Source organism: Trifolium pratense, linkage group LG4, assembly GCF_020283565.1.
Source record: "Trifolium pratense cultivar HEN17-A07 linkage group LG4, ARS_RC_1.1, whole genome shotgun sequence".
Taxonomy (NCBI): domain Eukaryota; kingdom Viridiplantae; phylum Streptophyta; class Magnoliopsida; order Fabales; family Fabaceae; genus Trifolium; species Trifolium pratense.
Genome location: NC_060062.1, coordinates 3,901,397 through 3,919,412, shown reverse-complemented (window position 1 = coordinate 3,919,412; position 18,016 = coordinate 3,901,397). Strand labels below are relative to the sequence as shown.

General features: G+C 32.7%; 2 protein-coding genes across 2 annotated transcripts; one reads left to right on the top strand and one right to left on the bottom strand.

Annotated features, from left to right (window-relative positions):
• Positions 1-1,220: 1,220 nt before the first annotated feature.
• On the top strand, positions 1,221-5,518 carry LOC123923379 (E3 ubiquitin-protein ligase ORTHRUS 2-like). Its single transcript, XM_045976067.1, has 8 exons — positions 1,221-1,990; positions 2,450-3,114; positions 3,287-3,386; positions 3,488-3,549; positions 3,653-3,755; positions 3,914-4,064; positions 4,216-4,433; positions 4,957-5,518. Exons 1-8 carry the CDS (start codon positions 1,550-1,552, stop codon positions 5,248-5,250), a joined length of 2,034 nt encoding a protein of 677 aa, XP_045832023.1. The 5' UTR covers positions 1,221-1,549; the 3' UTR covers positions 5,251-5,518.
• Positions 5,519-12,949: 7,431 nt separating this feature from the next.
• Positions 12,950-14,979, bottom strand: LOC123920865 (ervatamin-B-like). The gene is made up of 2 exons (XM_045973193.1): positions 14,805-14,979; positions 12,950-13,500 (listed from the first exon to the last, which is right to left on the bottom strand). Exons 1-2 carry the CDS (start codon positions 14,977-14,979, stop codon positions 12,950-12,952), a joined length of 726 nt encoding a protein of 241 aa, XP_045829149.1.
• Positions 14,980-18,016: the final 3,037 nt, after the last annotated feature.

Sequence of the window (18,016 nt, the reverse complement as noted above, 5' to 3'; positions counted from 1 at the left end):
GAGCACAGTTTGCAAAAAAAATGTGATGAAAAATGAAAAGAAACCGTTCTTGATTTTGTGACGTAGAAGAAGATGAAATTAAAAGGAAAGTAAAATTTTATTCATCCACTAATGGGCCAAGTAAAAAGTATGTTACAAGTGATACACATGAGTGTATTTATATGTGTTACTTAAGCTACAAGTAACAAACTATTTGACCTAGAAACTAACTTCTAACTAACTTGGTAGTTTAGCTAACTAACTAAAACCAACTTTTAATTGATCAAAACTAACCAACAAACATGTAAAATCAGTTATGGATTACACACTTTCTCGGTGTATTTGGGATGAAGCTTAAACGATAATCTTAAACGATATTACCATATTAAATTGATATTACCATATTACCCCAAAATTTATCAAGATTGATAACTTATCTCGGTGTATTTGGGATGAAGCTTAAACGATAATCTTTTTAAAACAAAGAGTATATGATTAGTCTAACATTATGTAATTGTTGGATTCTTCCAATTGCTAATTCTATTAGCACTCAATTTTGATATTAATATATGCACTCTGTTGCAACAGAATTTTGACTATATAAAAATCTGAGATTGAGAGATTGAGAGTTGTGGAAATGTGGTAATCTCTTGCCCCAGAAAATTATCAGCCAATAAGCACACAAACACTTTTCTCTCCATCGTAGATGTATTATGGACTATTTTGAATTCTTATGATTGTGTTTAATTTCTGATTTATTTTAACTCTGTCCTAAACATTATTTTAAGACAAAATTATTTTTTGAAGAAGTTTTAAGACAAAATTATATTTTTAGCACTTTGCTCTTTTATCTTTTTTTTTTGTAATAATTTGGTCATTTACTTTTTTTTGTAATACTTTGGTCCTTATCTTATTTATTTATAAAAAATAAAGGACCAAAGTGTTACCAATAAAAAAAATAAAGGACCAAACTGTTAGAAAAAAAGGGACTAAAGCGTTACAGATAAAAAAAATAAAGGACTAAAGTGTTACAAATAAAATATAAAGGATCAAAGTGTTAAAAAATAAAGTAAAGAACCAAAATGTTAAAAAAAAATAAGATAAAGAATCTGTAGTGTAATTTTACCTTATTTTAATTAACATGTGTAGAATTATAAAATGTTTAACGGTGAAGTATACGTGTATATATAAACGAAATTGAAAATTATATATGATAGTATAACAAACCCGTGCATCGCACGGGTCGGCGTCTAGTTGTACTAACAAGACATTTTAGGAAGAATAGGGATAGGGATAAGACTCAAGAGGGAAAATAGAAAAAGCAACGAAAAAATGAGAGGGAAAAAAGAAGAAAAAAAACAAAAAGCCCTAAAAATTCAAAAGCCGCGCGATTCCCTCGCGAGTGAAAATAGATTAGGACGGAAAGAAAATAAAAAATGGCTATAAAAAGGGAGAGAAATAGTCTTCAACGTTACATCACTTTTCAACCACTTTCACTTTCACAACAAACAAAGAAAAAAAAAAAGAGAAAAACAAAAAACCCTAACCAGTCACCACCACCACCACCACCATGGCCACCACCGCCGAACAACTTCCCTGCGACGCCGACGGCGTTTGCATGGTATGCAAAAAGAAACCCCCTCCAGAAACCGAAACACTCACCTGCAGAACATGCGTATCACTCTGGCATGTTCCTTGTTTACCACAAGTTCCAACTACTATCCTAGATTGGGAATGTCCGGATTGTTCTACACCTCTTGATGTCAACAACAACAACTCCGTCGCCGATGCTGCTCCGTCTGTTGCCGGCGATCTCATTTCTGCCATACGTGCTATAGAAAATGACGCTTCACTTACAGATGCAGAAAAAGCGAAGAAACGCCAAGAACTTGTTGGTGGATCTTCAAAAGCAAGTGATGAAGTCAAAAATAGACGTAGTGGTGTTCTGGATATTTTCGATGATAGCATTAAGTGTTCTTTCTGTATTCAGTTGCCTGAGAGACCCGTCACTGTAAGTTTATTTCGTTTTCCCCCTTTTTTTTATTTTTACTAATTTTAGGTTTTCAGTCACATTGTTTTGTAAGATCGAATCGATTGAATAACCTAACCTAATTTTTGAGTTTGTTTTAGTTGGTTAGGTTATTTGAATGATTCGATCTTAACTGAAGTGCGTTGAACATTTGGTTTTGTTAAATTTATTATTAATTTGAAATTGATGTTTTGTTGTTGATGTTGTTTGTTTCAATTGGGTTATTTGAAAGATTTGATCTTAAGTGAAGTGTGTTTAAGAACATTTGTTTTTTTTTTTTTTAAATTAATTATTTATAACCTAATCTAGTTTGTGTTGGTTTGGTTATTTGAATGAATTGATCTTAAGTGAAGCTTGTTGAACAACATTTAGTTTAATTAAAAAAAATTAGTCTTAATTTTCATGTTATTAGTTTTGAAATTGATTTTGTTGTTGGTTCAGAATTCATGTGGGCACAATTTTTGCCTGAAGTGTTTTGAGAAATGGATTCAACAAGGAAAACGAGATTGTGCGAAATGTAGGGCTCCAATTCCAGCAAAGATGGCGAGTAATCCGAGAATCAATGCACAGTTGGCAATTGGGATTCGTATGGCCAAACTAGCTAGATCAGAGAATGTTGGAGGGAGCACTGCTACAAAGGTTTATCATGTTGTTCACAATGATGAGCGTCCCGACACTTGTTTCAGGACGGAGAGAGCAATAAAAACTGGGAAGGCTAATGCTTGCAGTGGAAAAATCTTTGTGACAATTCCACTAGATCATTTTGGACCCATCGGTGCTGAGAATGATCCAATAAGGAACCGTGGGGTTCTTGTTGGTGAGACTTGGGAGGATAGGATGGAATGCAGGCAATGGGGAGCTCATTTTCCCCATGTTGCTGGCATTGCTGGTCAGAGTGGTCATGGTGCTCAATCTGTTGCTCTTTCTGGGGGCTATGTTGATGACGAGGATCACGGCGAGTGGTTCTTGTACACTGGAAGTGGTGGAAGGGATTTGAGTGGGAACAAACGGACAAACAAAAATCAGTCCTTTGATCAGCAATTTGAGAAAATGAATGAGGCTTTGAGAGTCAGCTGCCGAAAAGGCTATCCTGTTCGTGTCGTCAGGTCTGTTTTGATTAGCTATGAAGTCAATTGATTGATTACTTATAAGTTTGTTAGGTCTCTTTTTATTGATTATGAATTCAATTGCTTGATTTCTTATTAGATTAGTTTCATTATGATGTTATTGATGAATTGGGTATGATATTTTGTTTATTGATTTGTTTTTTTGGTTCAGGTCCCACAAGGAGAAACGTTCCTCTTATGCTCCGGAAGAAGGAGTGAGATATGATGGGGTTTATAGAATTGAGAAATGTTGGCGCAAAGTTGGAATGCAAGTAAGCATGAATATTTTTTTGTTATAGCTAATCATTGTGAGTCCTAATGGATTATCAATCTTTCAAGCTTTATTATTGATGGGAAATCTTTTCTGTGATAGGGTCATAAGGTTTGCAGGTATTTGTTTGTGAGGTGTGACAATGAGCCAGCTCCATGGACAAGGTTGATTTTTGTTCCTCAATTTTGTATTTTCATATGTATGTGTTTGTACTAATATACAAGTGGAAGTTTGTAACTTACTTGAATTCGTTTTGTTGATATGCAGTGATTTATCTGGAGACCGTCCCCGTCCACTACCTACAATCAAGGAGTTTAAGGGTGCGGTTGATATTACCGAAAGGAAGGGTGACCCTTCATGGGACTTTGATGTAAGTGTTATTGTCTACTAATCTGCTTTTCCTAGATTTCTTGATGTCTTGAAGTGTTTCTTTCAGTTTTGCTTATTACACTTTGTCATAGTTTTCTAGACATTTTTGTACTTTTTAAGACATGATGATCACATTGTGTGCATTTGTCTAAATTTCAGGAGGAAAAGGGCTGCTGGTTGTGGAAGAAGCCTCCACCACAGAGCAAGAAACCAATGAATGTTGTGGATCCTATAGATCCAACAAAAATACAAGTTGTTAGGCCAAAGGCAAAAAAGGTGTCCTTCAAAATCAAGGATAGGCTATTGAAAGGTATGTTATCCTTGGTGCTAACTATTAACCTCGTTTCCTTTTTCTTATTTGAAGCCTTTTTTTGTTGACAAAAAACCTTGTTTTTAACACAACATACTTGTGGACTTGTTAAGTTAATCTAGTGTTACCTCCATGTTCATTGTTTTTGCAGAGTTTGGTTGCAATATCTGTCGCAAGGTGTTGGCTTCCCCACTTACTACACCTTGTGCTCATAACTTCTGCAAAGGCTGCCTGGAGGGTGCCTTTTCTGGCCAAAGTTATATCAGGAACAGGGCCACTAAAAGTGGACGCAGTTTGCGGACACAAAAGAACATTATGAAATGCCCTACTTGTTCAACTGACATAGCTGATTACCTTCAGAATCCTCAGGTACTACTGTATAGCCTTATTCTTAAAGAAAAGAACTGCCTGATTGAACTTCAAATTTGGTTTTATTAGCCTTATTCTTAGTGTTTGGAAGATTGCGTTGATTATTTGTAATGTGATTAATAATTACATTGTTATCAGGATTTATATCTGTTCTAATCAAATATGCAATGAATTATTATACTTCAAATTGAATCCTTATCAAATTCATTTTAATTGTATTCCTATTTTACTATGAAATGACTGGTATTCCTAATTTACCATGAAACTTAAACCTTTTTGAAAATATGAAATTCTGTATGGAATTTAGTGTTTACTACGTTGTCTTATTATGTACTTAATATGGAATTCTGTAGGTACTTAATATTATTGACAGTTTCTATGCATTTGACAATGTTTGAAGTCTTGTTGCAAATATCTAGTGCAAATAAGCTAATAACTTTTGCAATTACAATATATGCAATTTGTAGTATTTGTTTCTCTACATAAAAGAGGTCTTATTTTGCTTGTTTATGTTTTTCAACAGGTTAACAGGGAAATGATGGGGGTCATAGAATTGCTCCAGCGTCAGGCTGAAGAGATGGATGAGACTGAAGAATCCAGTGCTAAAAGTGATGAGAATCTCAAGCCAGATGAGGAGACAGATGTTTCAAAACCCTCTAATTCAAATGAGAAAGTTGTGGAAGAAATTAAGGAGAATGATCTGAATCCTCCTCCACAAAAGCGGAGGAAAGGTGCCGATGGCAAGACTGTGGAGAACATGGAGGAAGCTGTTGTTCATGAGGCAGAAGTGGAAAGCAAAACAGTGACTTGCAATTAGGAGCTGCTGATGGATTGGATATGCTGTTTTATTTTGGGTTTGCATTAAACAGCATAAGTTAATATAGGGTTAACATTTCTGATGCAAAGTTAATTTTTCTTTTGCTTGCTGAAAGACAAGACATTTTATGATTATTTTTTTTTGTTTAATTTTCTTACGTACTTCTCTTGTTTACTGGATTTGGATTTTAACTGGTATCACCTATGACCTATCTATATGTGTCATCTATTAAAAATGAGAAGTAATTAATGCAGTTTATTTATATTTTCATATGTGGTTGTTGCATATGGTTCCATTATATTTATAATTTCATATCTGGTAGGTTGATGCATATGTTTGCATTATAATGTTATGATGTTTATAGGTGTCATCTAAACGCTGCATATTTTATCTTACACTATTACTAAGTTCTTACATAGGTTATATGATCTTTTATTTAGGCTTTAAGAACTAAATTCAAAACAGGTAACACTATTTGAGAATTGAATTTGGACACAATAACCGTTTGTTTTTTTGTTTTTAATCAAAAAGTGGTTTTAAAATTGGGTCCCCCTATTAGTATCTATGGAAAGAGGGACAACAGATGAATCTATGTGACATGCATACATACATCGGATGATCTTTTATCAGGATAATTTTTATATGGTCATATGGATACCATGATTAAATGTATGTGATCAAAATTTTAAATTAGATATACTATTAAATTACATTTAGAGCTTGGGTTAGTATTAAATTTATATTTATTATTATGAAGGGCACTGATTTGATTTCCCTGGATACTCTCAACTGTGGGAGAGAAGGATTTAACTTTAGCCAAATTTTTACTACTCCAACCAAGTATTGAATTGTAGGCAACCACTAAACCAACACAATCTTAATTATTTGATCTTGACGTACTTAATTATTGCGGGATTTTGTCATTTTTGTGAATGATATTTCTGGTGAGGACAGGCTCTTAAAATTGATTATATAGCTTCTTCCTACCTTAATAAAGTTGGTTTGTTACATTGGATTCTTTAGTTCTTAAAGAAAAGATTCATTTAGTAAAGGTGGTTTGATCCATTAAATAAAATATAATTAAAGATTCGCATATTATTGATCTTACCTGATGATTAGAAAAGATGTGGTAGGTAAGTGTTCTTAGTTGATCGTCCAACGGAACGGATGGTGATTTGTATCTGCAAACACTTCGATGCTTAAGTCAGTTTAGAGAATGAGGCATAAGTTTAAGCGTTAGGATTAGAATGAATTGAATATATACCCTCCGATCAAGGAGGGTTTTTATAGAGCCCCCAGCGCTGGGCTAAAGGTTTTCTTAATGGGTCGTGTTGAGTAGCCTACTAAGGATGACTGCCATGACTTCTCCTTGGATGGAGGGAGAAACCGTTTTAGGTCCTCATCCCGTGTCCTCATTCAAGTTGGATGGCACGCGTCCTCGTGGCGAGGTGCACGTGGGAAACATGTGTGTTGATGTGTATGAGCAGGGCCACGTCTTGTTAGGTCGTCCTCGACATCCTAGAAGAAGGGGATTTGGGTCAGCTTTAGGCCCAATACACAACAACTCTTTATAAGATCATTTGTCACTTTTATGCTATTTTGTAAGAGTTTAATTGTTGTGCACCGTCGATGTAATTTTTTTTTACACATACATTCAATGACGCGTTGCCACATCATTTAATGAATGTCACACATCATGTGTTTTTAATTACCATACATGATGTGTCGGTATATTATTGGACGCATGTGCAAAATAACTTTACACCGACGGTGCATATAAATTAAATTCATTTTGTAATATAATTAATGTGTATAAATGATTACTAAATTATTTTTTTATGTATAACTCGCGAGGAATGGTGGACATTTTCTGGATCAAAAATCGATTTTTTTTTCTACCCCAACAATTATACCTTTACCCCTACAAACACATTTGTTCTTCCAATTTTACCCTTTTAATTGTTTGACTTCACCCCTACAGTTTTTTTTTGCCATGTAATGTTTTTTTGATAACAACAAGAACAATAACAAGAAAACCATGGCTAAACTGCAACATTTGGAAAATTGAAAACTCTAAGAACAATAACAACATGAACCCCCATTAATCATATTAGCTTTAAGTTGTTGAAGGCTACTATCATCAGAAACCTTAAAGCTGCTCATGAAATTATCACTTTAACACTATCCTGCAACATCGTTTCCTCTTCAAAATTCAACCAACAAATATTGTTGTTGAAACCAAGAAGCACCAAACGTGAGATCTGGGTGTCTCACTACGATCAAGGCATGCGTATGATCCGGAATTGCATTGAGGGGAGAAATTGGTAGTGGGTGAAGGGGAGAAATTCATGAAGAGCAACCAAATAATTTGATACTGCCTCGTTGATGGGTACTATCAAAATCCTTTCAAATATTGATTTTCTAGCAACCAGATATGTCGCAATACCATTGAACAACGCACGTTAGAAATTCCAAATTTTTAATATATCTCATATAGTCTCCTTCACTACCTAATAGTAATTTTTCTATTTTTAATTTTTACCCAACAAATTAGCATTTTGCAAATGAGCTAAAATTAAAGGGCTAAAAATACTATTATAAAAGTTAATGGACAAAAATATCAAGTTTGTAAAAATTAGGTAGTGAATAAGACTATATGTCTTATTCTAATTGAAAATCGTATCCTACCATCCTCTCTTTCCCATTTTTTTGTTTACAATGAGCTAAAGATGAAACCCAGAACCTCCAGCGTACTACCCAAACCCCTCACTACTAGATCAAACCTATTTGATTCCTCTCTCTCCCATTTAACAAATTAGAACTTAATTTTGATTTTCTTTTAAAAAATGTGACAATGGCTTCACTCAATTGTTCACCACATTACTTTTCTTATTTATTTCTTTTTTGAGAACGATCACAATATTATCTCTCCATATTTTTTTTTCTTAATATATTTTAGAGAAAACTTCAACGTCGACTTTGGTGTCATCAACGCTACAGATTCGGAGACACTTCAATATTGTCATATTTGTAGGCTTATGTAATTTGCCGTTTTATGCTATTAACATGGATGTTGTGAGTATGTTCGCAGATTTATCTTTTTTATGTTTAGCGACTTTAAATTTATATTTTATCGAAGTATTCTATCGATTTGAACAAATGAATATAGTTTATTTTAAGTAAAAAACAAAAGCAATCACAATGGAATTTCAAACGTAAACAAGCCCATGTACGCAGACCACAATATCCACATATTCACTAATATGAAATTAGAAGTTTTTTTTTTATTTCTCGAATTTCTTTTTCCACCCTCTACACATTTAACATGCCCCGATAATTGAAAATATCCCTTTGGTGTGTAAAATGAATTTTACGGGATTATATTGAGTACATCATCAAGCTTTTTGTAGTATGCATGAAAAAGTGCCACATTGAAACTTAAATCCCATGTTTATTTCTGATCTATATTTTTTTAACAAATGAAATAGTAATAGTAATTGAAAATTAAAAAAAAAATTGGAATTTCAATCAAGGCCACAACTAGATTAAGGTGCACCTGGAAACTCTGCAAATTCAACTAGAAACTCTGCACCTGGAATCAAGGCCACAACTAGATTAACCTGCACCTGCAAATCTATAGGATCCACAACATTCATTGGTTTCTTGCTTTGTGGTGAAGGCTTCTTCCACAACCAGCAGTCCTTTTCCTCCTGAAATTTAAACAAATGCACACAATGAGAGGCCTTACATAATCTATAGCAAATGATTTTCCCAAAATATAAACTTAATAAGTGTGATTTTATCATGTCTCAAAAAGTACAAAAATGTCTAGAATATCGTCGTGAAATGGAGGTGGCAAATCTAATTTGATCCTATTATCAAACTTGTCATTGGAGAGCAAATAGATGGTGCGATGGAAATGTGATAAATATGTCATAGGAGGTTCACCCTCGTGTATTACGATAAAAGTATCACCACCATAATCGGAATTAGACAAGAAATGATTGCGAAGCATGTTCATGAAATAGGGGTTTTCAAATAATAGGGACCATGATTTGTGTGTGCATCCAAAACGCTTCAAAGATTTATTAGGTAGTTTTGATAAAATAGAGAAAGCAAGATAATGAGGAAATATGAAGATTACTTACCTCCTTTAACTCTTCGTTCGTCCCAACCACCACCGCCACATATCTCTCCATCTCCAACTCCAATTTGGAAATGAGATCGAAAGAGCACTCTCAGACCGAAACAAATACGCCATGGAGATTAGAGAGTGAGGGTATTGTGATTTTTCAATTTTGAGAAGAAAGCTATTAGAGAGGATCAGGTTTGTCCACAAATCCAAACTCCGGTGGAAACGTCCAAATTGCTAGGTTAATGCGGGTTCGGATATCGATCACTTCACTTTGTGTGTGTGAGTTTTTTAACGATTTATCATTTTCGTCTATGTACCCAAAAAAGAGAGAGATTGGGCTTTACATGTACTGACTATGATTTATGAGTCAAAAATTAAATTTTAAAAAAAAAACTGTTTTTCTTTCATTAAGGGAAAAATAAAATAATTAATATTATAACATATTTCTTAACCATATAGTGATTGTAATATTCTTGTCCAAAAAAGTAATTCTAATATATTTTTTTTTTAATTAGTAAGATTATAAAATATTTTTTACCAAAAACAAAACATTATAAAATATTTATTTTCTCAAGTAAAATAATATTTCTTTACTTAATAATACTTTTTGCTCAATTTGCATCAACTTAGCTTTTGTATAGTTTGTTCCGTCGTCATCAAAATTAATGAACGCAGGAACACACAGAGAATTATGTGCATATTATATGATAAATAATACTCCCTCCGTCCCAAAACTTTAGTCTTTTTGGAGTTTTGCATGAAGATTAAGAAATGATAAGTAAAGTCATTTTTACCCTTACTTTATTAAGAAAGAGAAAATATATTTAATTAGTGCTTTAACTTTTGTAAGGGTTCAAATGGTAATGTATAACTAAATGTGCATTGGTTTCTTAAAATGACTAAAGTTTTGAGACAAAATTAAAAAGGAAAATGCTAAACAGTGCCCCCGGGGCACTAGTTAAGGATGCAAAAATAGTAATTTGGCATTGGAATTTGTGCAGTCAACTTCTCGAAAGTTTAAAAAGTGTTATTTTCTTTTCAAAACTTTCTAATTTTGGTTTCCTTAACCGGTGCCCCCGGGCACCGGTTAGCATGACCCAATTAAAAAACTAAAAAGACTAAAGATTTAGAACGGAGGGAATACGACGCAAGCAAGGGCACAAACAAGTATTTTTCTAACCCATGTACTTAAGAATTGATATACAACAAGCATGGTTTTTGATTTGTTAGAAAAAGGGTTTTACTTTTAATTTGTTGATTGATGGCCAGAACCTCCTTTCCCAGTAATTGTGTACCTCATACTCTCCTATGACCTTGTAAATCGATATTAAAAAAAAGGTAGAGACACCATAATAATTTTAGCAAAATCATTTCTTAGTTATATGCCATTAATCTACACCATGCATTATCTTTGACTGCTAGAGGGTATATGCAACAAAGATTAATTCTAGCATTCGACAATTTATGTGTACTAGGTGGTCTCTCCTTTTAGTTTTTTAATTAGTGTTCCGTTTATATACGACGTCTTTGTTTTGTAGTTCGGTTTTGTTGGAATTAATTTAATATTAATCACATAAGACATGCTCTTAATAATATAAAGATTAAACATATATAATCTTATAACTGAAGTGCGGAAGCTAAACAAACATATGGAAGAAGGGCAATATATTAATCAGAAAAAAAGACAACGAACTAGCCTGGTTTGATTTAAGTATCGGGATAATTGATGAGATTGGTATTGCAACGAAATTTGATTGCAAGATATTATTGTGGAAAGAAAGCCTTCATCCAATCGGAAGAATATATAGTAATTTTTCTTCTTGTTTTCATCCATGACCTATATGATCATAGATTCATATGGCTATTTGAATTTGAATTTTACCATGTACACAAAGTATAACCCAAATTAAGAAATAGTTTGATCATAAGAATTTTGCTTTATCAATTTTATTTATTTTGAAGGTTTATTCTCATAATCTTTCTATCTGCAAATTGATTTGGATTCTATTTCAAATGGATCTATTGACCAACATATTTTTGTTTGAATTTCATTATATTGAAAAATCTATGCCACTATGCTTAATTTTTTTATTTGAATTTCATTACATTCTATTTTTGTTCCAAATTAACTAGTAAAATCAAAGCATACAAGAACTTAAGGTAGAAGTTAAAATGCACAAAAAATAATGACACTTTATCAACTGAGATATTTCAGTATATACTCATGAAGATTGAAAATTGTATGTAGGTGTAGTACCCCAATTTTGTCCAAACATATTAAAATCTCCAAAAATATGTGATAACAAAAAATAATAAAAAATTCTGAACTTGTGTGCTGCCTTCTCTCCCAATTTTTCACTTTTTATTGCAAGTTTTTTCAAATAAAGCTTAGTCTTTCCTACCTTTCCATTGACATTTTTTCCTTTGCCATTCTTGTGTGTTTGCTGTAAAGAATATCACTACATCAATGATCTCTCATGTCACAATCTCACTACCTTTGCAATTTTGTCTTCTTTCTCATCTTAACCCTAATTTTTTATTATAAAGGAGGGGAGGAGGCTGTGACCTTGGTTTATTTAATGTTTTTTTTACAGAGAAAAAAAAAACAGGATTAACTTATTTTGTACTCTCTTTTAAAAAATTGGGTTTAGTTTCTCTTGCACAAAATATTAAATCTTCTATCACTAAATAAACCAATCATTTTTTATGGGATTAATTTGATGACAAAAACTTATCTTTAACATAAACAAAAAATGGATTAAAAAAGGATTAATTGGATGTATATTTCTTTTTTCTTTTTCTCGACTGTTCGAACACAAAACATATCGTTTGCTTGTTCTAACGATTGTCTTCCTCCTAAAAACAATCACCACAAACCAAAGAACAATGTTTTATCCGCACTAACGCGGCCGGAATTTAAACTTTTAAGGTGGTGGGATTTGACTATATAACTTTAAAAAAAATATACTATTCTAAATTTGAATTCTTATCAAGTGTCCCAACAACAGGAAACCATAAAAGTAAAAGACACTGATTAACATTTCCGTTATTTAAAATATTTTAATATAGCTTCCCGTGAAGAATCCCGAGTTCGATTGAACAAGTAACTAGATCTACAAATTAAAAAATAACTAGAATAGCATATTCTGAGTTTATGAAAGAAATAACACGAAATCAGATGAAAAAACCTAAGTGCAGATTGAATTGAAATAATTCATAATAAGTAAACAAAAAACAGCATGAAGGAATCACTAAACATGAAGAAACAAAAAAACTAATAAAAGCAAAAGTAGAAGATAAAGAAAAGTAAGTGAGCTCACCATTGATTATGGCGTAAGAGATCCCAATTCTACTCAATTGAATGTTGTTGTTGCAGAGAGAGGGTAGAAATGGAAACGAAGATTGTTAAATTTATGACAAATATATATATATATATAAATCACCACCATTGTCATAATTAATTCAAGGTCACAAACAAGATAAATAGATAAACAGATAAACATTAATAAAATACTAAATATTCTAAATATCAATTACATGTCCCTTATTTAATAATTAATAATCTCAAAAAGCCCCTAATGGTATGGGAAAGGCGACACGAGTATTCATGCCACAAAGACCACTTTGAGTCTCATTATTTAACATCCTTACGTAACCTTCTTCACCCCAGAGTCTCGACCAAGAATTTTTCAAGATCCAATACTTTTCTCCTTGGTCTGTTGTACCATATCCTACTAATAATAATGAATGTTTACCTTTACCACATGGTCCTCTAAAAATCCCTGACTCGTATACTTTAAATTCCTCACCATAATGAATTGTAACAACCGGCGGCTGGCGTGTTACAGCCTTCCTTATAGAATCATGAAAGGCATCTAGTACGCCATATCCCACTATAGTTACTGATTTTACACCATCTGCAGGGAGCATACAGGGACGTTTTACTGCTATATAGGGATAGTCATCCTCCCTTAAAAGACCAGGCGACCTTGTTGCAAATAAAAATGCCTTTCGAATATCCCCAGCAAAACACCCGTTGTTTAACGTGTCACAATCAATGAGAGTTTGTGGAGATAAAACCTCCAGTTGAGTAGATCCATTATTAAATATGAACTCTGCACTTTCAATTGCACAAAATATTAAATCTTCTATCACTAAATAAATCAATCATTTTTTATGGGATTAATTTGATGAACAAAAACTTCTCTTTAACATAAACAAAAAATGGATTAAAAAAGGATTAATTGGATGTATATTTTTTTTTCTTTTTCTCGATTGTTCGAACACAAAACATATCGTTTGCTTGTTCTAACGATTGTCTTCCTCCCAAAAACAATCACCACAAACCAAAGAACAATGTTTTATCCGCACTAACGCGGCCGGAATTTAAACTTTTAAGGTGGTGGGATTTGACTATATAACTTTAAAAAAAATATACTATTCTAAATTTGAATTCTTATCAAGTGTCCCAACAACAGAAAACCATAAAAGTAAAGGACACTGATTAACATTTCCGTTATTTAAAATATTTTAATATAGCTTCCCGTGAAGAATCCCGAGTTCGATTGAACAAGTAACTAGATCTACAAATTAAAAAATAACTAGAATAGCATATTCTGAGTTTATGAAAGAAATAACACAAAATCAGATGAAAAAACCTAAGTGCAGATTGAATTGAAATAATTCATAATAAGTAAACAAAAAACATAATGAAGGAATCACTAAACATGAAGAAACAAAAAAACTAATAAAATCGAAAGTAGAAGATAAAGAAAAGTAAATGAGCTCACCATTGATTATGGTGTAAGAGATCCCAATTCTACTCAATTGAATGTTGTTGTTGCAGAGAGAGAGAGGGTAGAAATGGAAACGAAGATTGTTGAATTTATGACAAATATATATATATATATATATATATATATATTATTGACAATTAAGATAAACAAGGTAAAGGTTAATAAATAATATATATATATATATATATATATATATATATATATATATATATATATATATATATATATATATATATATATATATATATATATATATATATATATATATATATATATATATATATATATATATATATATATATATATATCACCACCATTGTCATAATTAATTCAAGGTCACAAACAAGATAAACAGATAAACAGATAAACATCAATAAAATACTAAATATTCTAAATATCAATTACATGTCCCTTATTTAATAATTAATAATCTCAAAAAGCCCCTAATGATATGGGAAAAGCGACACGAGTATTCATGCCACAAAGACCACTTTGAGTCTCATCATTTAACATCCTTACGTAACCTTCTTCACCCCAGAGTCTCGACCAAGAATTTTTCAAAATCCAATACTTTTCTCCTTGGTCTGTTGTACCATATGCTACTAATAATAATGAATGTTTACCTTTACCACATGGTCCTCTGAAAATCCCTGACTCGTATACTTTAAATTCCTCACCATAATGAATTGTAACAACCAGCGGCTGGCGTGTTACATCCTTCCTTATAGAATCATGAAAGGCATCTAGTACGCCATACCCCACTATAGTTACTGATTTTACACCATATGCAAGGAGCATACAGGGACGTTTTACTGCTCTATAGGGATAGTCATCCTCCCTTAAAGACCAGGCGACCTTGTTGCAAATAAAAATGCATTTTGATATATTAGTGATATATGAATACCAACTTTTATTTAGGCCCTTGTCACCAATTTTGTCCGATCCTTACGAGATACTATTGCGGTGTTTCATTTTTGAGTAAACCTTTATCGTTTTATTCTTTATTCTTTATAAAAAGTGCATCATTGAATGTTTTAAACCACATTTAATATTGATTCTTAAAAATATAAAAGTTTTTTTTTTGTCAAGAAAAATATATATAAAAGTTTTTATCGTACCGTTTTATTTATTTCTTTTTTAAAAGTGAAAACAGTACAATAAAAGGTTTTACATTGTTGTAAATATTATAATGTTTTTACCCTTTTTATTGTACAATATCAAATATGTATTATAACCGTCAAAAAATCAAATATGTATTATAATTTTATAAAATTATTCTAGTGTTAACCATTGTGGTTCAATAAAGTAAATGGAAGGATCTATATGGTGACAACATTATATTAGTTTATAAATAATAAATACTTTAATAAATTTTTAGTCTCTATAAATATCCCAAATTTTAATCCTCTGAATTTTTTCAGCACCTTTTGATCCTCAAAAGTTTTTCGTGATAAGTTTTATTTCTATTGTTAACTTGTTTGTAGATTAGATGAAGATGAAGAAGAAAAACTCAACAACCCTCTTCATCAAATACACTCATTTTCTTCTCCTTAATACAATACAGTTTCAAACCTCACTCTCATTCTCAGATTCTTCAACATCATTCCCCAAAGAAGCACTTCCTACAAAATCAGGTTATCTACCAGTAAGTGACACTTCTACTACCTCAATTTTCTACACATTCTATGAAGCACAAAACTCAACTTCACCTATCTCACAAACCCCACTTCTCATTTGGTTTCAAGGTGGCCCTGCAGGTTGCTCTTCCATGGTTGGCAACTTCTATATATGAACTAGGACCATATCTTATCACCAATTCACTCACCCTTCAACCTAACCATGCTTCTTGGAATATATAGAACTGGCTTTTTCTAGATAATAATCAATCCCATTAGAACTGGCTTTAGTGTAGCCTCAACCCTACAAGAGATTCCAACTGATCAAACTGTGGTCGCGGAACCATAGTCACATGGTTCACAATTCACTTCGATACAGTTTTTAAACATCGTCCTATCTATTATATAACTGGTGAAAGTTATGCCGGAAAGTATGTTCCTGCAATTGGTGACTGACTACTACTCCCTCCGTCATTTTTGTAAACTATGCAATATGCATCACACTTTCTCATCTTGTAAATAACAAAGACTATAATAACCTGAATAACTTCTCTCTCAAGGGATTGGTATTTAGATTCTGACCATAACTCACTCTATGACAAACTACTGTTGAGGACATGCTGCAGAGTTATAAACTTATAATTGCGTACACACTATATATTAACGCATGTCTTCATTGTTTCGCCTTCTCATCAAGTGTATCATTCTTAGACTTTGTTATTTCAGACAGGGAAATTTATTTCTTTGTCCGTTTTGACTTGTGACCTTACTCTACATACGCACGTGATTTTATAAACAAAGAGAGTTCTGAAAAGGATCAAACATAGTCAGGAAGTGAGATTTCTCTAAGTTAGCATTCTCTTCTTGTATATATCTCATCCTAGAACTCCTCCAACTTTTAGCAGATTATATGCTGATACTTTCTAGTAGCAGTTCTTTGACCATTGCAGCAGGGTTGAGGACACAACAAGGACTTTGATGATATTGGCGATGCACAAATTGTTCTGCTTGCAGAAGCAATAACAATGTATCAATGACTATTACATTTAAGCCACGGATTAGGAGCGGGAATTGTTAGTTAAGACTTAAGCGCATGAGGAGAACTCAACCCAAAAAACTAATCCAATAGGTGGGAGAGAGCCTCGTGGCTTAAGTAACAGTACCGTACCACATTGACCACTTCTATCTACTCAATGTGGGAAGGATTGGAACAAGTGCGAGCTCGACTCGATAAGAGTTGGTTCATCTCAAAACTCCGCTTGAGTTCAACATAAACACTTTTTTCATCTCAAAACTCGGCTTTGATTTTTATAACTCAATTAAGAAAATTATTAGGTAAGGTTGACACCCTAAATTAGTTAAGACTTAAAGATCGAAGCTCATCAAAATGAGGCAGATATTACTCAGGTAGGTTATCAAAATTTCTAAGGGGGAGTTTTGCGGATGAATCTCAACATAACGAAGCAATTTCAAAGGGAAAATAACATTGAATAGATAAAGGAAATAAAATATTGTGACATTCATAATATAGTTCGGAAACAAACATTCATAGTATTTAAATAACAATTCCAATTAAAACCACCAAATATTAAATGAGCCAAAATATACTGTCTAGGCGAAACCATAACTTTTGTCTTGTCTTCGATGAATTTGTTTTCAACCTTGGAAGTGAAATTCCAGGAATGGATGGAGTAAATTTCGCTGTTTTGAATAGAATGTCCTGAAAACCCAATTTTCATAAATGTATGGTCTCTCAGAAAACTATATATACAGCAAATCAGCAGCAACAATCAACGGGACACTAGGATGATGTATATCCTTACTCAAGAACACCGATAAAAAGTCGAAGGAAGAGTCGTATTCTATCCAAGAATAGAATCGATCTCCACTTTTGAGGTCCATAAACTGTTGATCAATTTCTCTAAATAGTTTATGTGAATAGAAATTGAGGAATATTCAATAGAGTTTGTTAGTATCAAAGACAACCATATTGAATATTCAGGGAGACCAAACATGGCAGAGGGTGATGAACAGAAGATGTAGTTCGGTTGACGAAAGTATCACCAACCATCTCAACAATCCAACTGTTTTGAAACGATGGATACTCAAACTCAAACTCGATGGTGTGTACCGAAGACGAAGCATAGGAGAAGAAACAAAGAAAATGAGGAGGAGGAGGAGGAGGAGGAGGAGGAGGAGGAGAATGGCCATGAATGGAT